This window comes from Pieris napi, chromosome 3 (assembly GCF_905475465.1).
Source record: "Pieris napi chromosome 3, ilPieNapi1.2, whole genome shotgun sequence".
Lineage (NCBI taxonomy): Eukaryota > Metazoa > Arthropoda > Insecta > Lepidoptera > Pieridae > Pieris > Pieris napi.
In genome coordinates, this window is record NC_062236.1 from 6,368,704 (window position 1) to 6,396,324 (window position 27,621).

The 27,621-nt window shown below is 32.6% G+C and overlaps 1 protein-coding gene and 1 long non-coding RNA gene across 4 annotated transcripts; one reads left to right on the forward strand and one right to left on the reverse strand.

The window, feature by feature from the left end:
- Window positions 1-1,263: 1,263 nt before the first annotated feature.
- LOC125063520 lies at window positions 1,264-2,053 on the reverse strand. Its single transcript, XR_007119525.1, has 2 exons — window positions 1,941-2,053; window positions 1,264-1,639 (listed from the first exon to the last, which is right to left on the reverse strand). It is a non-coding gene; the product is annotated as an uncharacterized LOC125063520 (long non-coding RNA).
- Window positions 2,054-2,838: 785 nt separating this feature from the next.
- LOC125063260 (polypeptide N-acetylgalactosaminyltransferase 5) lies at window positions 2,839-27,504 on the forward strand. Of its 3 annotated transcripts, none has more exons than XM_047669612.1 (14): window positions 2,839-2,973; window positions 3,233-3,464; window positions 3,584-3,794; window positions 3,944-4,073; window positions 4,744-4,910; window positions 5,219-5,383; window positions 8,273-8,426; window positions 18,417-18,594; window positions 18,830-19,010; window positions 23,241-23,380; window positions 24,795-24,893; window positions 25,165-25,299; window positions 26,224-26,390; window positions 27,169-27,504. In XM_047669612.1, the coding sequence occupies exons 2-13, from the start codon at window positions 3,312-3,314 to the stop codon at window positions 26,374-26,376; spliced, it is 1,866 nt and encodes a 621-aa protein (XP_047525568.1). In that variant the 5' UTR covers window positions 2,839-2,973; window positions 3,233-3,311; the 3' UTR covers window positions 26,377-26,390; window positions 27,169-27,504. The 3 variants fall into 3 exon arrangements, with proteins under 3 accessions (XP_047525568.1, XP_047525569.1, XP_047525570.1); XM_047669613.1 differs by lacking the exon at window positions 18,830-19,010 and adding an exon at window positions 22,244-22,424; XM_047669614.1 differs by lacking the exon at window positions 2,839-2,973 and adding an exon at window positions 2,999-3,130.
- The last annotated feature ends 117 nt before the right edge of the window (window positions 27,505-27,621 follow it).

Genomic DNA, 27,621 nt, shown 5'->3' on the forward strand with positions numbered 1-27,621 from the left:
TGTAAATTTGCAATTGGAAGCTGCAAAAGGGACATTAGAATGTCAGCAAGGTTGGAACAATTTTCGATTTAAGTGGAATTTACGGAAGGTGCAAAGTGAATATATGAATTTTAATTGCATGTTTAATTTAATTGTTTTGCTTCATGTTTTCTCAGAAATTTAAGGCTACAAATAAATACAATATTTTGAAATTGCAAAATCGCGATATATAATAATAATTAGTAGTACTCATACTTTGATATTTTTAGGATTTGACCTCACAACTAATCTGCAAAATGAAGAAGCAACATATTTTGTTACCGCTTAGAAGAAACAATAGAAATAGTACTTTGGATTGATAAATAAAGAGTGAAAATAAGGTTGACTAGAAGTTGATAAAGTCCAAGGAATTAAAAAACAATAGAAAAAAAACGTAGACTAGTGTGAACACTGAAATAAGAAATTAGAGTTTGATTTAAGCTTTAATTAGGTTTGGTGTTTGTGCTTGAACATTTTTAATGTCAATTTGAAAGCAGATTTTTATATAAGTGTAGATTTTATTAGTGATTTGCTACTAGTTGGAATTATCTCTGTTTATGTCCATCAAACAATTTCAGTTTAAGTTAGAGTCATAAAGGTTGATTGTTTATAATATATTTATAAAAAAGAGGGATTAATTAAAATTATAAAATAGAAACTTAGTCTTAAATTATAACCCTTAATCAACCTTTGACTCCATATTGATGCTCCAACATCTTAGAAATAAATTTAAGTTTGATGCTTATTTTAAGTTAATATTTATTATGTCAATTAACTTTTGGTTATATCAGTGATTTGCTACTAGTGAATATGTAAATGCAAAATCTGTTTAAGTAAGAAATGAATAAACATTGTATGTTATGTATTTGTCAGTTTTATTATTGGTAATTTACCTTTCTTTAGTAGGAAAAGTCAATAAAGTGGTTCACAATATTAGTTTATTTTACAAGAATATACAGATAATGCATATATGAATGACCCGTACCTACTAATAGTTAGGAATATTAAACAAACAGGTAGCAAAATAAAAATGTTTCAGTTATGGTTATTTTTTATTAAAATAAGGCACCAAATATCTTCCTTAACATAATGCAGTCTACATAGAAAAATAAGCATAAGTAACAACTTATTAAACAAAACAGAACACACACAGGTGCATCAAATTAAATGCATTACTACCTAATGTAGATGTATTCATATTTATATATGTAGATAATTAACTAATAAATGTAAGTGTTAGTTTGCAGCAATGTCAATATCTTGTTTGTGTGCTGTTATATACAAAAAATTGTTCAATTCATAAAACCTAATGTTAGATGTTGTGATGATTTCATAAAATTACTATGATACCTACAGTTACTATGAATACATCCTGGGCGATTAAAAAAATAGTGATTGTTTCCTTAACACAACAATTGTAAATAATAATAGTTATTGTAAAGATATAATTCTTCCCAAAATCTACAAATGCAGTTTGTTTATGATAATGTCTCATTAACATTCAAACTGCTGAACTTATTAAGATTAAATGTAGAAGAACATAGTTTCAGTTACTGTTTCCTGTTCTTGAGGTAATGTTACTTAACCAACCATTATTTCATACTCCATAGCTTCTCTTTTTCTGAAAAGAAAATATTTTAGTTAGTAGTTTGATCAAATAGAAAACTGACAAACTAAACTGTAAGATCGGTCCAAGGTTTGTTCAATAGGTAACTTTAGTATTAAAACTCTTTACTTAATTCTAAACTTAAAAATATACTTAATTTGTCACTGCTGCTTATTGTCAATTAAAGTTCTTAATAACCAAACAATGTCAGTAACTCCCAAAGGACTTGAATTCAAACTTCTCATTCATTAACAATATTATAATAACTCCTCTAGTATATTAACTTAGTAAATAATTAAAGAAAATATCTACTTACCATTCCTTAGTAATGCTCACTAGATTTTATATTTCCAAAGTTTATGAAGTATAAATCCACTTTATTTGATTAATATAATCAATATTATATCATTAGCTTCTATTATAATTACAATAAAATATATTTAGAACTTCTAATTATGTTCATTAGTGACTGCTTTATCATCTGAAATATACAAATAAAATGTACAATAATTTTACTTTGTGATTACATAATATATGCAATATTAAATGGTATATGTATTTTTTAAATTAAACAACAACTTACATGCAATATAAATATCAATAAGAGATATCCAATATAACTAGGATTTACCTCTACTAATTTGCTGATTTTCTTGATATTTTCATATTTATCTGTGTCTATTATGTTATCCTCGCATTGATTCATAGAAAAACTAAAACTCTTAACTTAAAAATATGAAGTCTAGTTTAAATTATTATAATTACACGAGAACGTTAAAAAAAGACAGATAAAAAATTAAAACCATTTCGTTTAAAACGTCCAAAATATGAGATGTTTTTAAAACGGTAGTCATTAAAGATGGCAATAGTTGTACTGAATTATTGCAAACAGCAGCTTTTGAGATCACGCTAAAACATGGCGGAAAAACGCCGTTTTTTCTACACTGCCGAAACATTAATTGGCCGTTGGCTACCGAATAGCGTAAGCGTTAATGTGTATCTTTTCGTAGCACTGTCATGGCGTCGCTTATTGTATCCCGACTCACGCCTTTAGGGCCTAGGCTACCGACTGTCGACACGAGCTGTCATTTTCATACAAATTTAGTTTTCGACTTTCTACATACACTACTGTTAAGCCATCTTGGCTAGACCCCCAGAATACTTGATAGTTGTGACCATAGAAAATGGGTTGTAATGCGTATTCGATGATTGCCAATGTCATTGTCAAATGATGGCAATTGGCGCCTGGCGGCCACAGGGCAGTAGACAAACTGCTGATTGCTGGCCTGAATGGAGGCTGAGTAGTGTTAGCTTCGTCGTTAGTGATTAAAAATAATTAACTTATATGCGTAAGTTTTGTTAAACTTAACTATTTAATAAATTTGAAAATATTCGGTAAAGGCAGTGTAGATAATTGTTTCAAATGTTATGTTAAAAATTGTAGTAAAATTATAATATCCGGAAACCTACTTTTAAAATAACTTTGTTCATGAAGTAGACGTGTCTACTCTGTAAGTGTAAGCCGCTAAATTGCATTTCAAACAAAACATACATGAGTGCCCAGTGCCCAGTCTTTAAATTCCTAAAATCTTTGTCTCATTGTTTCAGGTGAATGGTATTACCACTGACATTCGCGTGTTAAATTGACATGTGGCAGTGAATAAACTAGTAAATCTTATTAGTTAAAATGTTTAGAAGTAAAATAAGAATACACACATGCCGAATTATCCTCCTTACATCGCTTGTGTGGTTGTTAGTTGATGTTGCAATACTAACTTTTTATTCCGACTGTTTTGGTGATGGTTGCAACAAGAAAACAACAAACGATTATGGATTAAGGGTAAGTGATTAATTTTATTGTTAAAAAATAAAAATAAAATAACTAAAACCCACGATTTTGATATTTAATGTTATTTGTATATAAATTGTTTTGTAAGTAATTTTAATTAATAACTATAGGATGTAGAAGAATTAAGAGGCAAAAAGGCTGCAATAGCTGCTGGATTACATAGAGATGTAGGTGATGATGATACAAATCTGGAGGAGAATGAGGTAGAACCAGAAGTTGGTGATGATGGGTTAAATTTGCCCTCATATCCCAGATCTAGACTTAAGAAGTGGAAGCCTTCTCCACAAATAAAACCTCAAGGAGACTTACCAGGAGAAATGGGTAATGCTACAAATATAACACAATTTAATTTATAATTAATTGTTCATTATAAGCTCAAATTTGAATTATCACAAAGTTTAATTCTCATTTTATTCATAGCTTGAAAAATTAGCCTGAGCCTGAGAAAAACCTGTATTTTTTTGTTTTAGGTAAACCAGTAAACATTCCAATAGAACAGGAAAAGATAATGCTGGAGAAATTTCAGGAAAATCAATTTAATTTAATGGCTAGTGACATGATCTCGTATAATAGGTCATTGACTGATGTTAGATTTGAAAAGTAAGTCAATATTATTGTATTGTTAATCAAACAAGTTTTTTTATTACTGATTACAATTCATGGAGTATTAAAAATAAAATAACAATTTTACATTTAATTTTGCTCTATTTTCTAATATTTAAATTCCATTTACATATTTTTGTTGAAGTTGTTAAATACCTGCAATATTTTATGAAATGTAGTAAAAGATTTCATAGTTTCCAATTAAGGTGGAATTCCATCTAATTTTTAATATATGTATATATATAAAATAATAATAACAGAAAGAAATTAGACAGTGAAAAGGCAAGTTATAAACTTCATCCAAAATACTATTAGGAATTGACAGGCAGGAGAATAAGATTTATCAGAATTGAATTCTGTTATTCAGAAGAGAAACCAGTTACAGTACACTGTCTTAACTAAAGCGGTATAAAAAAAGATAATGCATGTGAAGTTTAGGGTAGTAGGACTCCTTTCTCCACAATTAGACTTGTAATTGGTCCGTTGTGCGTACACACGGTATGTGAAGTTTATTAACAATGAAAAAAATACATCTAATACTACCAGTATAATAAGATTACCCTACATCAAAGATAGTTTATTTATAAATTTTTCAAAATAACCTAGACATGAAAACCCATTTCTTTATTATACAACATATAATTATCAAATTATTTTGCAAACCTAGGTGTAAAGATAAGCCATATCCACAATTACTGCCAACAACAAGTGTTGTGATAGTTTTTCATAATGAAGCATGGTCTACACTGATAAGAACTATATGGAGTACAATAAATAGATCACCGCGGCCACTTTTGAAGGAAATTATATTGGTTGATGATGCTAGTGAGAAAGGTAAGTTAGTTTATTATGTATGTTTTTAAAAATACTATGTTCAATAATTATTAAAAATAATTTTTATCTGATTTAAAAAAAAAATCTTTGTTTATAAGGATGATACTAATGTTTGTTTATTGTTTTTATTTTGTTGCATTTTAACAAACCCATTTTTTTTTTCAAATAATTTACTACTTTTACACATCCCATTATAAGTATACAAATATATTTGCTATCTTAAATATTAGATACAATATATATAGATTTTACTAAAATTTAACATTTCTGTGGCTCTGTAAAGGCTCAATCAAAATATTTTTTAACAGAACATTTAGGCAAGAAGCTAGAAGAGTATATTAAAACACTACCGGTGCCGACGCATTTGTTTCGTACGGAGAATCGTTCGGGTCTGATTCGCGCGCGACTCCTCGGCGCGAAACACGTGAAAGGTGACGTCATCACCTTCTTGGACGCTCATTGCGAGTGTACAGGTAAGATGTCTCCAGTTCAAACAATTTGTGTTGTGTGTGTTTATGACTCAAAACTGTCAAAGCGTTTAAAAAGAGTGGCGGAAAGTTTTTTCCCGCTCTACGCCCTTGACTTACGAACTGGTAGTAAATGTAAATTTACAATTAATTTAACTTCTTTTTTGACGTTCATAAATGTGCTTGTGTACCTATATGAATAAATTTATTTTGAGTTGATGGCCATATAAACCAATACGAGTAAAACCTATTAAATAATTATGCTCGATTTGTGTAAAAGACTATATTACTTTCTATGAATATTAATATTTACTTTATTTTCTGGTACTTAAAAATCTTAAATAGATTGCTTAGATCACTTTTTTGTGCCGTCATCACCTTAGCCTTTCAAAAATTCTTATGTATTTATTAGTACAATGAAGCTATAGCAAGGACTCTATCATTATATTATTTCTAAAATATTTGATTGTTTTGTCCCAACTCCAAAGGTGAGATTCCGAAACGAGACTGACGAATTATGATAGACGTATGCCAAAATCCAATACATTTTCTGACAGGATAGGACTCTGAATACACTAAGAACTATATATACCCGCCTCATACATATTAATAGGATAATGAATATTCAATACCGATGCCAGAAGCTGTGTTTATTGTTAACTGGCTTCTTTCGAATATTATTTCTATACATTTGTAATACAAATGTGAAGTAAAACAGGAACATGAACGGGTGTTGCATTTATTCACTTCATTTATAATCTTTGTGTTCAAATCCGAGGTACGACAAAATATTTCCGACTTATACGACTTATAGAAAAGTGGTGATTTTTATTTAAAAAAAATCACGACACTAAAATTTAACATTAAACCTAAAATTAATCTTTATATGATTCATAGGAATACTTACAGTTATTCGACAAATAACATTTAACTGATAAAAATCTTCAATTAAAAAATAACAAAAAAGAATATTTAAAATTGTCCCTGGTAACTTTAATTTTCAACCCAAAGTACGTTAATTAAGATACAAACTTTTCCAATTAAAAGATTGATATCGGTAAAAATATTCATTTTGTGAATTGAACTGCAAACATCTCAAGTTGTTACTGTTAATGTAATTAACAACTATTATTGGAAAAGTGTGTATTTCATACAAATACCAATTGCCAACTAACTATGTATTCAAAACCTAAGACTTCGTGAGCAAAGAACTATGGGAAACTCGTCAAAAAAATTTCTCCCAAGTTCGCATCTATTTAGCTAAGGTATTAAATTTCGAGAGTAAAAAATGGAGTAGATTCATTTTCCCTTCAAATTTAATTATAGATTTTCAAATAATATAACAAGAGGAAATAAAATATAGGTCGCCCTTATCACCCAAATCATTAATTTTTAATTCTGATTAAATTTTAATACTTATTTTATATTGAAAGTATTAATAGAAATTGTATTCCATTATAATACATAAATATCACAATTTTATTTCGTTTCGTTTGTTTTATACATTTCGATAAGAAGTAATTGACATGAAACAATTTTTCACCTATTAATGGAACGCACATTTGTTGCCGTACATAATACGATAAAGACCGATGTAAATCTATGACATGTTTTGAATAAATTCTTGATTTAATTAATGTATTAATGTTACTTTTTCTCATTTACTTAACTCTTTTTGATACTGTCAAGGGTTATATGTATATGCATGTGCATTAAATAGCTAGGTTTAAATATTTTAGTAAAATGCACAGTATTTTTATAGGGCAAGTTATGATTATAGGTCAAGAGTTTAGCATAAGTACTTAGTAAATAGTACTACTAATTATTTTAAAAGCTTCAGAGATGCTGGTAGAATCGTATATATGGATTTTAATGAGAGATCTAGTTTTCTACATATAAACAATGTTTTTTATCTTACGTGAAAATTAAAAGTTTTATAAACCTCACAAGCTTTATAGATTCGGTTATTTCTAACCGAACTACATGAGAAATTATAAAAAAAGGGTGCGTGTACTCATGTACGCGAGTAAGATACTTCTTTGGCATTATTAAAAATAGTTTTTGATTGCATGCAAATAATTAATTACAATTAAATAATCAAAGACTGGAGAGTCATTATAGTCAATAAAGTTCAGTTTACATTTGAAAAATTCAATAAATAAATATTTATTATTATTCTCTTACATTAAGTGTAAAAAAATTCTATTATTATTCGAATCTTCCGTGGGCTTCATTCTGTTAATTTTGTGTCACGGTGCGCGCGCATCGTAAAATTTCACTCTTATCAATTTTTCATAACGCGCCTAAAGAAGTATAACTTCAAAAATTCGTTATTTACTTTCCTACCTCCGTCGGAGTTGATAAATCAGTATAGAAATAGAGGTTTCCGTAAGTGTATCGCGCTAAAACCATACTTTCATTGATTTATTCATATGGCTAAAAATGGCTAGTCAAAGCGACTCAGATCGACAAAATCGGTCAAAGCCCCTTTGACCAACCTAACTTATACGTGCTAAGTGAAATGACATGCTGTAACCAATATAACTCAATGTTTTCCAATGCTGAAAGGTGCCAATCAACACAACAATGTTTTCTTTCATTGATTTGGTACAAAATTCTTCCAATATTGTATTTAAATAATACTTGCCTAAGTATACTTAACAAGTATAGCTTTAGGTCTAGGTGCGTGAATAAACTCTGGATTTTTGTCTCTGGAAGTCTGTGTCGGTAGGAAACCAGTACCCGTAACCGTTCTATATTTAAAAATCGACGGTACGTCAATGAAGCTTGATACACTCATAAATAACAAAATGATACGGAAATTAATAAATAAATAATTGCCTGTGTTTGAGTGAGTTTTTAAGAATGTCACTAAACAATCAGTTTCTTCTACAGAGGGTTGGTTAGAGCCGCTCCTCGCGAGGATCGTTGAAGACAGAACTACAGTTGTATGTCCGATCATTGATGTAATTTCGGACTCAACATTCGAGTACATTCAAGCTTCGGACATGACGTGGGGCGGTTTTAATTGGAAACTCAACTTCAGATGGTGAGTGCTTTTGACATTATTTTAGTAATTAATGGACTGCAGTGGCCGATACTTGAATGTAATTAAAGTATTTTATTTAATTTAAAATTCAAATATGGAATATGTTGGTTCTAGGGGTTATATGGCTGTTTTATCTGGTATTATTATTTATTTTTTTACCTTTTATTGGGTTAAGCGGTTAAAATAAATTTCTATTCAAGTTAGTGCTAAAAGCCTAACAGTGTAAAGTGTAAAATGGAGTGTTCTGAGGGCTTGTTCGGACGGTTCGAAGTTCCACAACTGAGAGTTTCTTAAGGCAGGTTTTTGCGCACCACCACTATGTGGAACCAGCTGCCCACTGAAGTATTTCCGAACCACTTCGACTTAGGGTCCTTCAAGAAAAGAACGTACCAAGTCTTAAAAGGCCGGCAACGCACTTGCGAGCCTTCTGGCAATGTGAATGTCCATGGGCGGCGGTATCACTTAACATCAGATGAGCCTCCTGCCCGTTTGCCCCCTGTTTTTTATTTTTTTCGCATATATACTTTATTACACATTTTAGAGATATGACTTTTAATAAGACTATCCGTTAAAGTAACAATTGTTTATGCTTTTATAATAGGCTTTCATGTAATTAATGTGAAATTATATAAAATCTTATGTATTTAAAAAAATTAAATATAGGATGAAAATGGTAGAAATTTTCATAGAAGTTCACGTCTCAAGGTTAGGCCGATCGTAACACAAGATTGTTTTGGTTTCATAACCCTACCATTGTTCGCGCTACGTCCGTTTAGTATATAGCTCTATTTATACTCTAAATAGGTAGACCTCGTTTATATATGGGACTGAATGTTCTATTAATATGTCCTGGCCTATCTTAAATTCCTAATTGTATTGTTATTGCCAAACTTAAGTCGCGATACCAAAAACACGTTAATTTAATTGAAAAACGGCTTTTAACTTTTTGGTGGCCTTTTCATGAAAAACTAAAACTACGATACGAATACTTCTACGAATAATGTAGTTTTTTAAGATTTATTTAATTAGATCCCTACATTGTAGCTGATAAACAGGTTCCAGAATATTTTCAATATAAAATTACGATAGTGTAAAGCAAGGTGTGAAAAAGCGAATAAAATCGGCTAAATTGCGTACGCTGCTAAACCTTAAATACAAAAATTCGGCATGTATAAGGCAAGGCACACAAATCTGACCTACTTTTTATTTGTAATCAAATCGGTAACGTAGAATATAAAGACAGACTAAGTGACAAACACGAATAATACAATAGGGGAGAAATAATTGGCGGCAATATACAATTCATTCGCACTTGGCACAACCTCTACTGACACAATATACGATTTAAAAAAATCTAATTGGAATGGTTCAATAAGTTAATAAGTGGGAAGTGATGTTTTTTGTTCAAAACATAATTAAGAATCTTTAAAGAGTCTGTATTTACTATAAAAAAAGGGCCAAATTTTTAATAATTTCCATACTTATAAAAGGAATCATTTAATTATGACAAATGACTCAAGTGATCATGTTCTATATTAAACATTTGTGACAAAGGTAATCTTTATAGGAATCCACAGCAAGCCATACTTTTCCATAATCTAATTAAAGTAATACATCGCGCGGCGAAATCTGTGCTTATAAACCCGAGTTAATCTATTAGAGATCTCTTACTTTCTCACACATTGCCTATTGAATCATATTTGCATTGATGAGATGATAGGATGATGATCTATGGTAACGAAGTACTTAAATAAATTCACATTTTATTTATGTTTCAACTAAAATCTGTCTTTTTTCATCACGGAGTTAAACACTGTTTGTCAGAAACAGACGAAAAGGTAGGCACTTTAGTTAAGAGTGCAATTAGATTTCGTTTTTATAAATAAAAGGGTTACCCTCTTACACAGTGCAAGTCTTATTTATCAATAGGTTTATTCATTACTAAGGTTTTCAATCATCAATTTAAAAAGGCATTGTTACACCTATCAAGTACCTAATCCTCATTAAGTAAATTAGTAATCCGGTCAAATTAGACTAAAAAATAGGGGTAAGGTTACAATAATTCGCACTTAGCTGAATATTGGTAGGATTGCTCAATACACTATTATAAAGGAAATGTGAAAAGTCCTCATCGATCCGGCACGTGCAAAAAAAATTACTCCGGTTCAAAGATCACAAAAATGGGTTTTTCGTTATTTTCAGCAAAATGGTAAGTTGTATCATAAAATTAGTTTAGACAAAAATTGTAGATCAGATAATTATCTATAAAAAATGTCTAAATACTTTTTTTCCTAAGAGCCACCGTTTTTGAGATATCACAATTCAAAAAGTTAAAAGAGTTGTAATCGTCATAATATGTATAAGTACACCACGTATATACATCACTGAAGCCGTAATACAAGCAAAAATATCGTTCTATCGGTCAGTGTGACTTACACATATAAAATATGAAAATTCCGGGTAAAAAAAAACCCAGTCCTTTATTTTCTACGCCAGTGTAACCTTCAGCAACATCGCTCTGGAGTGAAAACACGTGTTTATTGTAACCTATTTCGTGCTGTTGGAAAAGACTGGGGTTGGAAGTTGGTCGAGAATTCATTAGAGCCAGTTCAGACTTTACTTCCACCTGCACCAGAAAAACTACTAAACACCATTTTTTGCAACTGTAAAAAGGGATGTAGTGCTAAATGTGGTTGCAAAAAAAGTTGGACTGTTTTGTTCTGTAGCATGTACTAACTGTCAAGGCCGGTCATGCTCCAATGTTGAATTGCCAACAATTGAAGATTCATTTGATGTTGACGAAGAGACATGCGATGTGTCATTATTGGGACAATATATTAACACCCAGAATGAAGAAGATAAAGAAGAAGAAGGAGAAGAAGGAGAAGGAAGAGAAGAAGAACAAGAGAAAGCAGAAGTTAATGATGATTTAGATTCAGACGGATAAATTTTCTAATTTTTTGTAATTTACACCCCTTTTATCATTTTCAACCCTTGTCAATATCTACAGTTATTCAATAGTTTCAAATTAAACAGAATCATAAAAGATTAGTGGAATAGGCCTACCGGGGAAACCACATTTTAAAAAAAGCGCTAAGTACACTACCTCAAAGGTGGCGTGGAAACGTGTGCATATTATGACGATTACAACCCTTTCAACTTTTTGAATCGTTATATCTCAAAAACGGTGGCTCTTAGGAAAAAAGTATTTGGACATTTTTTATAGATAGTTATCTGATCTACAATTTTTGTTTAAACTAATTTTATGATACAACTTACCATTTTGCTGAAAATCGCGAAAAACCCATTTTTGTGATCTTTGACCCGGAGTAAATTTTTTTGCACGTGCCGGATCGATGAGGACTTTTCACATTTCCTTTATAATAGTGTATTGAGCAAACCTACCAATATTCAGCCAAGTGCGAATTACTGTAACCTTGGATGTCTAAATTGACCGGACTATAGTATTTTTTTAAAAGTCATTACAAAGTAAGAAATTGTAGTTACATTTTTTTTCTCTATGTTGGTATAGATAGAACTTATAAGGTAGAAATATGTGATGTGGTGTACTTTAATAACAATAAAAAAATAAGGTTTGACAATTAATTTTTCTAAGATTTCGCTGGACATTTTTTACTACGCACTAATGCAAAATGGAGACCATGTTAATCATTCTACAATTGTATTGTGTTTCATCGCGTTAACAAGCCTATATCTCTGTAATTTTTGTCTGTTTGTATAATAGAAACGATTTTATATGATGGTCACGTGACAAAGCTTATGTCAATTCCATACAAATTAGTTTAGCGGTGATGGGTTACGACTGTCGAAAAGTAATTCTGTCACAAGCACCTAATTCTATTAGAGAAAGTACTATCTTGCCTTCATATCTGTATACGTTTTGTTTAAGTAGGTGAGCCTTGAAACTTCATTCCATGTTTATAGGCATTTTCACCAAATAATAGAAAATTCATCAAAGTCACGCATTGTAATTATGTCTTTCATGGTTGAGTTGATACTTTGTGTATACTTACTATTCCAAAGGAATATGCTTTTTACAATACTAAACAAATCTGCCATATAAATAAATATTTTTATACATTTTGCGTTTATGGTCTAATTATAAAATATGACTCAAATGTTCGTGTCTTTGTAACAGTGATAGTTGATAGTTTTATTGAGAATTCTCATTACTATACATACATATGGTTGCGTTCTATTTATTTTATTTAACACTTCGTTGCAAGGTATCGGATCCAATTAAACTGATTTCTTATAATAATTAAATAATAAGGAGCCCTCCTTATTAACGGGCGGCCTAATGACTTTCGGACAAAAACTGTAAGGAAACATAAATAAAATTACGTGGGCGCAAGTCCATACCAACATAAGATAAAAAATAACTTAGGTATAAAGAATAGAACAAAACAAAACAATTAAAACACATGTAGACAATGAAAAGGGATGCATGCGATAATTTTATGTAATACCTGTTTAAACGAAAGTTAAGATTTTATGAAGGTAGACAAGTGCGTTGCTGGCCTTTTAAGAATTGGTACACTGTTTTGAAGGACCCTAAGTCGAATCGGTTCGGAATTACTTCAGGGGGTAGCTTGTTTCACATGGTGGTGCGCGGCAAAAATTCCCTTAATAAAGCTCAGTTGTTGAACGACGGACGTGGAGGTGATATAAGTGGCATTTCGTATTCTACCTCGACGACCGATGATGAAACTCAACTGCAGGTATTAATCCGAAACACTCCTTAATATTCTCCACGGTAAACGCGGTAGAAGATGCAGACAGACCGCACATCGCAACGCCAAGGGATCATTTCTGTTGTGTTATATTTTACAATGGAGACAAAAATAACCTAGTTTTTATTATATTTTAACATTTACACCATCGAGTTAGTTAATACCAAAATTTCCGGAAATTGAATATTACTTTATTTAATTAAATATTACTTTGAATTCTCGTGAATAAAAATATAATCTTCATTCATCTTGTCTAGTGGCTTTTATAATAAATTACTTATTCGTATTCGTTATGCACTTTGTTATTTTATTGATAGAACAGGTTTTGTATGTGAACTTTGGCTTAGACGTGGAGAAAGGTGGCCTTGGTACATCATAAAGGCCGCCAAGAAATATAATTTATTAGTATTGGTTTTGAAGCGTGTTTAGTACAGAACAGTTTCCGTATCCGGCGGTTCTAAGTTTGATTTCCAGCGAAGTAATAAATTAACGGGTTGATGATTGACGGCTTTTTACACTTGCTTTAAAATTGTCATTGCCTTGCTTTTTGGATTTTAATTTATATTTAACTAGCAGACTCGGCCAAGCGTTGCTGTGGCTAAGGTTTGTGTTATATTACTAAGTAGTAATATAATTTGTAATAAAATAATTTTGCGGGTATAAATTAAGATGTTAGCTATCCTATCTTTTAAGTTAAATCAAACTGCACACAGTGTGAAAATTTGATAGAAATCGGTTAAGTAGTTTAGGAGTCCATAGCGGACAAACAACGTGACGCGTAATTTATATATGTATGTATATACATTTTAAGGGAAGGATTTTAAACACTTTAATAAGGGACTGCTAGCTAATGTCATACGGCTCCATTTAAAGTACTTGGACGAATTTAAATTTGGAGAACTAACAGTTTGCTAATCATGTTAGGGAAAGCGAGATACGAAAATAGGTTTTATATTGATCTGCGATTTGGTGTACAGTATTAACTTTCGGTTTTGGTATTGGTTATCTTTTTACAGTCAAACCAGAGTTAGTACGGGGCCCGTCATTTTGCCCTCCTAAAACCTCGAAGTGGGAATGAATCCTGTATGAGTGACAGTCATTTTTCAAGCGTGAACCTCTATAAGTGAGATTGTTACTTGCTTACCTGTATAAAGGCCGATTTACATTATCTTAGTGTTTAGGAGAGTGTTTTAGGATAGTACTTTAGTTGAAACATGTAAACGCTACTTGCTTTAGTAAACGCTACGCTAAAGAACTTGCCTTTCAAGTTGTACTAAAGCACTCTCCTAAACACTAAGATAATGTAAATCGGCCTTAAGCGACAGTTAAACGCATTTAACGTTTGCTATTTATGACTCATTCTTAAATTTCGAGGGACTCTTTTTAATTCAAACCAAATGGGCGTCTGTTATTGATTTCTATAGTTTTATAGACCTCTTTATGGGAGACAGAACCATTCTGTAACTCTGTTAGAAACACGGGTTAGTGAGAAACCTCTATAAGAGAAAATGAGATCACGGTCCCTTGAGCTCTCACTTGTCCAGGTTTGACTGTATATATATATATATATATATATATATATATTTGTGTGTTTGTAATTGCACTCCTAAACGACTGGATATTGTTTTTTTTGTGTGTTTAATTGGATTTGGAGAATGGTTTAGATTTTGATGATGTATTTTTGTTCAACATGTGTACAGTACGCTAATCTTTTAATAGAATTATTTTGATTTGAATTCACTATAGGAAATTAACTTACGAATTATATTTATACATTGGTTTCATTTTAATACTTGTTCTTTGACTTTTAGTGCTTTGTGTAAAAATTGAAATATTTTTTTATGAACTTTGATGAGTATGAAAGTAAAGTGATTATTGTAGACCATCAGTCTCGCGTTATAACCGGCTATGTTAAATTCAGGTTGGCCATGACATCCGAAAGAGCTAGTTAAACAACTTCGTTATAGATTACGTATATTTGTTTTATTCAGTGGAAATGAAATATTTCCGATTCGGTACCGGCCTTGTGTGCCTTATAAGCGGTAGGTTCTCTGACCAAACTTTAATTGTTACGAAGAACCAATAGTTGACCGTAATATCCTAAAGCTTAGAATGATCCTGCGCTATTAATTGTGGTTGGTTTTCAAAACTAACATGGTCATGACTACAAAACGTAGACAAGGAGAAAAAAACCAGTGACCTTCTTGTTCTGGGCGTCAGTTTTTTGTTATATTTTTTGATCTTCATAGGCGATTAGCCCAGTGCCTGATAAACGCCGTCGACTTTTTGGGTCTTAGGAATGACGGTTTCCTCACAATGGTTTCCTTTACAGTACGAGCGGGTGTTAAATGCATACATAGATTGCACAGCCGGGGTTCGAAACTACAACCTCGGGTATGATGGTTGGATGATATACGCTTAATTTAATAAAATCACAGTCCTAACTAAACTAACTCAAACTAAATCAAAATATAATATTAATTCATCAAACTATATAACACAATAACACTTGATTAAATGTTATGATGTTAGGATGGAATCCTTATTTAAGAATAGATATTGAAAGGATTCAAAGAAAATGGTCAGAGCGCTTAGGAACAAACCTTATAAGAAATAATCTCATTGAAACTAATAAAACCCTTACTGCCCACCATAATGTTCCAAGAATTGAAAAGTATTTTAAGTGAGAAAACATATTTAAGGGAAATTTTGACTATGAAGAACCAGCTACCCACTGAAGTATTTCCGAACCAATTCGACTTAGGGTCCTTCAAGAAAAGAGCGTACCAATTCTTAAAAGGGATTAAAAGTGTCCATAGGTGCCACCGGTTCTTTAAATATTATTTTAAACTGAATACCACTCAATGTAATACCAATTCCCTAAAGAACTTTTTCCCAAGTGAGTGACTGACCATGTTGTAACTCTTTTCAAAACATGCTGTATAATTTCTCCAAATCCGCGTAGGTACATATGACATTTCTATCGAAATTATATGGCAATTGAAATATAGGTTGAGAATTGGGTGAATTCCTACGGATTCGTCTAGAGTTACAGTAGCTTGTGGTTGTGGTTAGTGATTAACAGACCTTCTACTTAAATATTAGTCATATGTATATGTAACAATTTTCAAGACTTGTGTACTATATGTACTAATATGGAACTCAAACTTGTGCATTCACAAAAGCGCAGCATAACTACGCTTGTGTCAAATATCCATGTAACGATGTATAATAGGGAAGTGAAGAATAGATAAAATAAAGAATATATAATTTAAAAGAATAATGAAGGTAGAGTAGAAAAGAATAAAAATAAATAAAGTTAAGTGGAAATGGGCGTGGCACACAATAAGAGGAGTAGAAATGTGGAACAACCACGTATTAAACTGGTGCACAAGTTAGACAATTCAGAAGGTGGATGGACCAGATTAAGGAAAGAGCAGGTGGTACCTGGCAGAGAGTGGCACAGTGCAGATGGAAAAGGCGGGATTTGGAAGAGTCCTTTGGCAAAAAGGAGCACACCTAGGATTTAATGAGATGATAGAATTATAAATATAAAGTATCTGAAATAAAAGGATTTTATTATTATTATTATGTAGCAATTATAGCGCGCGAGACTTTCAACTTTAGTTGCGCAGATCCCGGCTGTGCTAATTGATTTTCTATACATGCAATTGAGGTGTAGGAAAATTACTCGGTGAGAAACTTGACCGTAAGAATAGCGCCCAAGCCTCCTGTTTTAGAATCTAAATGTATGCCATAATAAGGGGTTTCGGGATTTTATTAATTTGTTTATATGTATTATTATTTAATACATCATTAGTGTGTCAATTAGGTGAGTAAAAAAGAATATATTAAAAGTATGTCGCTCTTTCTTTAAGTAGTATTGATTGATTAGCTTTGGTCAAGTAACTTGAGCGTGCGACTTCCATTCCTAAGGTCGTAGGTTAGAACCTCGGGTTTCCGGAAATCCAGCATTGGATTTTCTATGTGCGCATTAAACACTAGCTCGTGAGGAAACCGGCATGCTTCAGACCCAATTAGTCAGAGTGTGTCAGGCACAGACGACTGAACACCTACTGCCTATTAGAAAAAACAAATGATCACGAAACAAATACAGCAATAGGTCCAGACCTTAAAAGGGGCCAGTTTTTTTTATTGATTGTTGAAGTAGAAACTTAATCGTTTTCAAGTTCAATATAAATTTACCAATCGCTAACATGTGAAATTTGGTCTAAAAAAAACGATTTACGAAAGATGTATTATATAAGCTTTACTTTTTGTAACTTCATAAATTTGTGCAGATATTTGGATACCATTTTACATAAATGTGTGCTATTAATGCTATTAATACAACTTGTAAAATAAGTATGTATAACTGTGAAATAATTACGCATACAACGCTGGTGTGAATTTTGCATATATAAAATGTTGTTCCTACTTTTTATTACGAATTTACTTTTTCGATCACCTATCAATAAAAAAATTGTTTTGAGCTGTCAATTTCACGTACGAAGTTTGACATTTAATAGAGCAAACGAGGTTGTCACTTCACATACGATTAAGAATATGACCGTTAAGCGCGCTGAGCAGAGTTGGTATATTTAGTTGTTTTATAAAATTATTATATCAGATCCATCGAACAAAATTATTACAGCAGGTTAAGTATTAGGAGTATATAATATTACTATTAAGAACATAGTAATTGATACAAAGGTATTTAGCTTATACTATTAATAAAAGTTATAACAGTATTTGTCTTAAAAAAGTCAATTTGGTTTATTAACACAATTGACCTAGACGTAAAGAAATCCCATACTATGACGATATAATTAGTTAGTACAGACTCATTTACTACTAAAACGGCTGCGAGTCGGTTACACTTGATTTTCTAACGGATGTTTAGTTGACAAACCATATAAAATTTGTACGTACTCTCGTACAACACATCGCACGCTATGTTTATGTTGTAGTTTTGTTCACGTATTTATTAATCTAGAAGTATTCGTATATTGTTTATGTAATATATCAATTATATGTTATTTTATGCTTTAAGACCTAAGTACTACATATTACGCTAGAACTGTATTTTAGCTTCATTGCGTGTAAGTAAATTGAAGCCAAAACAGTATCTCCACGTGCAGATACGGTAAATTGCATTGCCAAAGTGAAGAATACTTAATTTGACATTAAGTAATAGCTAATAGATAGATATTATACAATGCTATATATATTACAGGTACCGCGTACCAGAGCGTGAAATGGCGAGAAGAGGGGGCGACCGAACAGCTCCCTTACGCACGCCTACAATGGCTGGTGGCCTATTTGCCATCGACAGGGACTATTTCTACAAAATCGGCTCTTACGACCAGGGTATGGACATCTGGGGTGGCGAGAACTTGGAGATGAGCTTCAGGGTATCGTATACGACTTATTTATAGTACATTTCGATATCAAGGGTAACATTAGTCGGATTAATGTGTCTGCAACTTACCGAATATGATGCAGGCCAAAGAAATTGAAACTAGAATCCCACGGGGATGAAAACATGTTTACGATCAATAATAAAAGCCCAACATTATTATGATAGAACTCGATAGCCTTGGCAAAAATGGCCTAATGTCCCATTAATTGGTACTTTCTGGGATGAAGGTGTGGCAGTGCGGCGGGCGCCTTGAAATAGTGCCTTGCTCTCACGTCGGTCACGTGTTTCGTGATAAATCGCCGTACTCATTCCCCGGTGGAGTTCAAAACGTGGTCCTCCATAACGCGGCAAGAGTTGCCGAAGTGTGGATGGACGAATGGGGAGAGTTCTATTACGCCATGAATCCAGGTTCGGTTGAACTCGTGTACGCGTTGCACGTTTTGCCAAAAGATTTACAGAGAATAAACATTTTGTTATTATGAAAGGGAAAATTTAAAATTAACTGTTCTTACGCTGTCAAACTTCGGTAATCTTTATACTTGTGTAGTCAATGATTAGCATCATAAGCTAATTATTACCGTGACCTACTATTATTCGAAAAGTTTTATTTACCAAATCACGTGATATTTTTAGGTGTTAAATTGAAATCAATAATATAGATAATACAATTAAGGCGTGTTAACTTATTAATGTATCGTGTGCGTATGTCGTTGCGTTATCTTGTGATAATCTTCGAGCAATTAGCGTGATTTTACGTCGGCTCTTTGATTTCAAAACTTAATATTGATCGATTACGATTTGATTTATTTTAATTTTTTTTTATCAATTATGAATTTCGACTGAATTTTACGATGAAGCAATATGACAACTAATATTTAATATTTATTGTTAGAAAAATAGGGCTCATATTTCCGTGTAACCATCCTTTAGCGTCGATTAATAACATCTTTGAACATTCGTATGAGCGAATAAGGACTTTATTCTAAAGCAATACAATTCTCATTGGTGTTAATAATAATAATATTAGGTGAAAATGAATTGGCAAAGCGTGAAACGCTCGCACAAAGTTTTGTTGTGGCTTGGGAGTATTAACAATTTGTGTGTTATTAACGCTTAATAACATTTGATGATCATTGCAACTGCATTCCATCTTTGTTTCATTATTTTCATATTTCGCTTTCTATTGCATGCTTATATTTTCCCTTTAATCTTATTATCTTTTAGGAAGTTTCGTTCTTTTGTCTTTTGTTTTGCTTCTTCTCAATGCAGAAGCAATGAGGTTTAAATATTAAAAAATCCCACAGCAATTCTTCGCGGAGAGTATTGAATGGTTTTAAAGCAAAGGTCATTGACTCGTACAGTTCGCAGTAACCTTGAAGGGTCGTACTAATTATAGTTACGCCATTTGTTTCTGTTACGGATTCCGAATACAGCTAAAATGTAACTAAGGAATGGTAGAATTTCTTATTAGAAGCAGCGATACATCCTTTTTGGTCTGGCCCTCTAATTTCAGTATCTGTTTCGTGTTCTTTTGTTTTCTAATACCTATTAGAAAACAAAAGACCATGTACGTACCTACGTACCGTGTGATCAGCCTTCTGTAGCTTCTGTAGCAGGATATTCTGGGTAACAACTTCGAAGGATTACAAATCATCTTATAGTTAGCGACAGGTTTATAAATATCAAGATCTTTGCTCATAATAAATTACCTTAACAGAGTTTAAGATGAAACATGTATCACGATACTCTCCGTGTCATGGCTTAATAGAATAGTATAAAAAAAAACTAAACCATTACTAATTGAAATATTATTAAATATTTTTAAAAAGATATATATCTAACAAATATGTATTTATTTCTTAATTAATGCAAGAGAATGGTAAGATATAAGTGGTCAGGCGCTCTAGGCCGCAGGCATTTATTACACTTATACAATGAAGACGATTAAAATTAACACAATGTTGTCTGTTTATTCAGTTGTTTAAATATTTAATAATTTATTATAACATTTATATAATTAACATGAATTATGTCTTAAATTTTTAATGAATATGCAAATATTGGGGAATTTTCCATTGACTTACCGATGTATATTGTTTAATATATTTAATAATTATATTATATAACATAATGTGTTGAATTTCAGATGAACGCATTTGTTTCATCTCACGCTCAATAACTGTGAAAATTGTTTATATAACAACAATGTAAAAGAGTGGCGCCGGCATAATCGTGTTTATAAACATTTTTCCGAAATGTTATTATATAATATTAGTAAATCATACTCGACCATAACCCTACACCTAGAGCCGGGCAGCGGGCCTCGATTCGCCAATAAAAATTATGAGGATATTTCTGGAATATTTGTCGTCCGGGCCCGGCGGGAAACGCCAACCCTTTAAGTTAATAAAGTCCCTTTTTAGGAAAGGGGGGATTTCGACACTCCCCTACTGCTTAGCTTCTCGGTTACATATCTGCCTGATTGCGTGTCTGATAGGCTATGATGTTGTGGTCCCTGTTTATAAAAAAAAACCTACATCTGGGGCCCTAGAATTTTTTTTGACGATAGGATAGGTCTACCTGGTAGTGTAAATGATCACCTAAGTACGAGGGACCTTTGTTTAAGGTTTAGTTTACCCCGTCCATTGCACAGGAGTGCTCTAAGAAGACCTCGGTAAGGTCAAACGTTTAAAAATATTTTTTGGTACTTCACCCAGTCTAGACCATGTGAGTGAAAGCTGAAACTCACGATATCTAGAATTTGTCTCACTTTTCAAACCGACATCTAGTGGGCTTAGTATTGAATCACTCCGTATATTACTAATACATAGAAGCTAATTGCCAATTATCGTAGCCGTTATCTTGATAGTTAGTTAATAGGAGTTTATTAGGGTAATTATAAAATAATGGTCTTTGTTAAGTGTTTTTATTCGTGGAATATAATGAGATGCATAGGAAATACGAAAGGATTTCGAATTATTGTTGAATTAATGCTGTCGCACTTCGCTTGATTCTACACGGACCATGATTAACACAGTTATATGTTAATTTCTCCTAAATTATTTAAGGTGATAAGACGTTACCTCTAATAACATAGAGTATGTCTATTCCGTATTCGATATATATTTTTTGGTTTACTGCGGGTAATAACAAATTTAATTATGATTTTGTATTGTGGTTTATGATCGTCATTCGTCTTGCCATGTGGAAATAAAATTCAACAATGTCACGTCATGACACGGCTCAATTGACCTTTGAATAAATTTCATGCGCATTTCGAAAGTGAAATCATATAAGTTTTTGATTGTGTAGGAAGTAATACATAACCTCTCACTTTATACATTATTGTAACATTTGATTTTTGACATGACAAGTCGACCGGGAAGTAAGTCTGTTATTGCAATACAAATATTCTGACAGTTTTGGTAGCTTGCGTCCTCTATAGGATTACTTGTTGCCATGCCAAATACCATGTCTAGACTCTAGAGTATATTATATATTTGACCTTGATATACTCCCTTTTGTAGACGGGATTACCATGTTTTTGGAAAATTTATACTTTTGCCCAAGTACCAGATGGAATATATCCCTAAGCTATAAAAACATGGTATCAAGTATGCAATACCAGACTTGTGCCCCAGGTATGGATGTGTGGGGGCACTCTGGAGATAGCGCCATGCTCCCACGTGGGCCACGTGTTCCGCAAGACCACGCCCTATTCGTTCCCGGGAGGGACGGGCCGTGTCGTGAACCACAACAACGCGCGTCTCGCCGAAGTCTGGCTTGACGACTGGAAACATTTCTACTACAATATTAACCCAGGTTATTGTGACTTATATATGGCGTGAACGTGTCGCGAGGTATATTTGGGTTTACTTTTGTTTGTGTTTCAACAACAAATATATGCTATTTAAAGGTTGCCGTTGCAAAGACATGTGCATTTAAAAAAAAATATACTCTATGATATGACTCTACGATCAGATCCGAAATTCTTGGAACATTCTATTTGAAGACGTTTTCAGATGTTGCAATTTCAATTGCCGCAAGTAAAGCAAGCAATGAATATATATAATAACGAAATAGTTGTAGTAAATTATTATTACATATTTTTATCAACATAAAATGGTGTATTAATATTCTTGGTACTTCTATTTTAAGATTCCCAAATCGTTATTATCGAGGAAACAATCATCTACGCCAAATAAAAGTTATAATCCTGACGAATTCTTTATCTATTTATATAAACCATTAATATTTTATATAAATATTTGATATAATATGGTCGCTATTATTGCTATATCCCGTAATATGCATCATTGGGTTATATCATTGCATTAACACATTTTAATTCATTAAATAACTCGCAACACGCGTCATGGTTAACGCACTTGTTCTTGTTCTGCTAATTATAATTAATGATTTTATCACTTACGTTTAACAATCTTTTGTTGACATCATTATTCCGGTCTTTTTATCATTACATTTGGTTAATGATTGACATTTTTATATGCCGAATGAGAATGAGTTGGTAATATGGTTATGGGGATGTTTTATGTATTCTAATTTATGCATGGATTATTATATTTATAGACTTTTTTCATTTTTGTTAGCGATTTTGTATTAATGATGTGTGAGTAGGTGCCTTGAACGTGCCTGTCGGTGACGTCACTGAACGGAAGGCTTTGCGGGAGAACCTGAAATGCAAGAGCTTCAGATGGTACCTGGAGAATATTTACCCGGAGAGTCAGATGCCTCTTGAATATTATTATTTGGGAGAGGTGAGTAACTTTTTTTCAAATGGGCAAGAGGCTCATCTGATGTTAATCCCATGGACAGTCTCTAAGCTAAAGGGCGCGACAGTGCGTGGTCGGTATTTTAACTTAGTTTTTTTTATTAATGAGGCTTTGTTGAGGATATATTTATATATAGATATATTTACTCTATATTATATATTCTTATATAAAAACAACTTATTTGGATCTATTACAAATTTTGGAGTCTGAACTTACATTGGTTTTTTTTTATTTTTCTAAATGTATCTACTGAAAACTTGTAACTATGTTATATGACAATGCCAATGGCGCGACAACCTTTTTGGTCTGGGCCTCAGATTGTATCTGTGCCGTGATCATTTCTAATAGGCAAGTAGATGATCAACGTTCTGTGTCTGACTCACACCGTCGACTTTTTGGGTGTTAGTCATGCTGGTTTCCTTCACCGTACGAACGAGTGTTAAATGCGCACATAGACAGATAGCACCAATGCATAGTCGGGGATCGAACCTACGACCCCAGGGATGAGAGTCGCACGTTGAAGCCAATGGGCCAACACCACAATGATATTATATAGTTACAGTTATTATTGTATCGTGATTTTGACATTTCCCTGGTAATAACCAGAGGTATAGTTTTGTTGTGTCCTAGAGACGGAGATTATTTCCAACGAATCGGAGCTTCAATAACTTATTTTGGAAGGTGTATCTCAGTTTTCCTTGTCATTTACTTCCACCGAACGGACATGCATATATCATATTTAAATATATGAATTGTTGATCGCTGATTATTATATTAGGTGTATGCGATAATAATCTCGTATCACTATCAACACAAATGATAAGAAAATAAATCAGCGTTTATCGTGTCGGATTGTTTGTTGATACCTTATCAACACATACACATGTATTGTGTAATAATCTTGGTGTCCATTAGACCTTGTGCCTAAGTGGTTTTGTGAAGATACCCGGAGCCCGGGGTATACAAATTAAAATTAATTTTGTAAATAGGACGACAATTTAAAAATTAATTACGATGACCAAACATGGCAATCGTGCCTCGGCTGTTCTGATCTGTTTCGTTGTTTTTTTAAGATATTAAGGTCGGAATCAGCCTTCGTATTCTTACTTTAAATAGATATTTGTTTTCTCGGTAATCAAACCCAAGATCTTCAGATAAACTAATGTAGTTTCTGTATACAATAAGAAACTATACTTAATTCAAAATTTCATGTAGTTTCTGTATACAATAAGAAACTATACTTAATTCAAAATTTCATGTAGTTTCTGTATACAATAAGAAACTATACTTAATTCAAAATTTCATGTAGTTTCTGTATACAATAAGAAACTATACTTAATTCAAAATTTCATGTAGTTTCTGTATACAATAAGAAACTATACTTAATTCAAAATTTCAGATTCGAAACGCTGAAACGTCTAATTGCCTTGACACACTGGGCGGAAAAGCTGGACAGCCTCTGGGAATGGGATACTGTCATGGAATGGGTGGGAATCAGGTAAATTTTTTATTTTTATTCAAAATTAATAATAACTGGTTCAGTAAGTTAAGCTGTCGGGCAAAAGTTCAAATTCAAATACTGTGTTCCCGTAAATGTTAATGAATTTGTTTAAATATTTATTGTACTTAGTATAGAAGAATTCAGTTTTTTTTTAATTCTTAATTATACTTATATCCGCCAGCCAGTTTTCCCCCAACACATTTATTTGATTAGATTTTTTTTGTTTTATAGGAATTTCAATTCAAGTTGAATATTTTAATATTTCCAGGTGTTCGCATATACAAAACGCAAGCAGATTATGTCTGATGACAATTGCCTTGATGCAGCTCACCCAAGGGGTCCAATTAAGTTAATCCGGTGTCATGGGATGCGAGGAAACCAGGAGTGGACTTATGACGCTAAGGTAGATCTTACAATTTTCCTCATAACTGCCCCGGCCTGGTGTCAGAGTTCGAGCTAAACCTCTGAATTACAAGACTAAATAAAAAACTTAATCAAGATTATATAGTGGTCCTTACACTGGGTTATTCCTGTGTTGTGAGCGCCCAGACTCCTTCTAGGTACGAAGTTCAATTAAACGAAAAAACTAATTAAGGAAAAGAAATTGAAAGTATGTGCGTGTGTCCATATTTTTATTCGTATATCAAGTTATAATCTCTTCTTGAGTGCTGCCAAACTTCATCTGGAAAACATGGTTTGACAACTCTTGAAACTACATAAGTTACGTTATTTAGAACCGTTCTAGAATCTCACGAATTGTGATTGGTAAACAGCATCTTAGTACAACTAACTAAAAAATTTCTAAAATTGAATTTCTTTTTAATTTGTGTAATGGTATTGAGATCGTAAGTGTTCTGCTCAAATAGTTTCAGAACTTTTTGCCTGTTTTGTTTTGAGACAAAACGAGCTATAGGGTTTAAAATATAAATGAGAAAAACTTTGTAAATACTTGAATTACACTAATAAAGATCATTACAATTAGAACCCACATAGTGAATTTTTTTAGTCAATTTTCTACCAATACAGCAACTATTAGATAGAATAGAAAAAGATACCTAAACCTTTTCATATCAAAGGACTATGCAACTCTTGTGAATTCTGTATATGTTATCACTGCACTCTACCCGCTAAAACACGGGGGCATCTTGTTGCTTTTGGACGGGTCCAGGTATCGCCGCACCCCGTCCAGAATTTCTTCAGGACTACACCCTAAGTACACAGATTTTTCAGAAAATTTTGCAATAAGATAAAAAGGTTTAATGATAGAAATAGCTATGACTCATGTATTAAAAGTTTTTTTTAAATTGTATTTTTTTTAATCTTTTAGTTGCGCACGATAAAGCACTCCAACACGGGTATGTGCCTTACAAAGCCCGAATCGGCGGATGTATGGAAGCCGGTTCTGAGGGCGTGTGATAAGTCAAGGGGACAGCAATGGCTGATGCAACTTGACTTCAAGTGGCAAGCCCGTCGCAGCTAGTGCACCTCGATAATGTAAGGATTTCATTATTACTTATAAAACTAAAATATTTATACATTTTTATAGTTTAATATTTCTAGCGATAGCTTTCAATAACTTATTGTATTATTAAGATATTTAAACTTACACTTCTATTTTTGTCGAACGTCCCCGGCAGTATTCACTGAAAGCCTAAATAATAATAACGAAATTATTATGGTCTATAGTTAGTATCATACTAGTTAATATGGTAACATCTGTGCACGGGCATTGATTCTTACAGGACACGGGAGCTTATACGCATTAGGGAGCGTTCAAGTATGACGTAACGAATATAGGGGGGGGGGGGATGATTCTGTTTGTAAAACGTTACGATGCGGAGCGGGGATTGAATTACGCGTTATTGTAGTTACTGGGTGGTCACGAAACGTTTTACTATTGGGTACAGAAAAACGTTACGGCGCGTTACATGGGGGGGGGTCAATAATCTCCAAAAATTGCGTGACCTAATACTTGAACGCTCCCTTAGCTGCATAGGTTTAAAATTAAGACAAGTCAAACATGTACCTGCAATAATGTCGAACAAACCGTACAACATATTGTGCTTATACATTGCCCTATATTCGCACCGACCGTAACGGCCTACACAGGATATCTTAACCAAGCATAGACCGTGCCTGGAACGGTAGATGTAAAAAAGTCCCTGGGCACATTGGCAGGGGAGTAGAACGAAAAAAAAAATCTACTGTGCATCAACCATGTTTTATAATAAGGCCGTATAAGTGTAAAATTAATAATTATTTTTATTTCCAGATTTAACAACGATAGACCACAACAGTCTTCCCCTATCGTTATATATTAGATTGGTTTATTCCTATGTCTAGTTTTATATCGACTTTGCCCAATTTGACAATACATCTCGTATTCCCTGATGTTGCTCAAACTGTTAGTTTGCTCTTGGAATTATTTAGCGTAAGATTGTAATGGTACGATGGAATTTTGAGATTAAATCCACGTTGGAAATTTTGGCGTTAACAAAGTTTTATAAGTGTTTCTAATCGTGTTCAAATACGCAAATAAATTTATTGTATAACTTAAATTTAAATTTTGGAAGGTGATACAGTTTTAGCAGCTCCAATATTTAATACATCTTTGACTGATTAATACATGTATGAGTTGTATTATGTCCCATAACTCTCAAATAATCTACTTAAATAATTCTGACTTTCGACTAGTAAGTAGCTCCCAAGGCAATTAAGTAGCTCT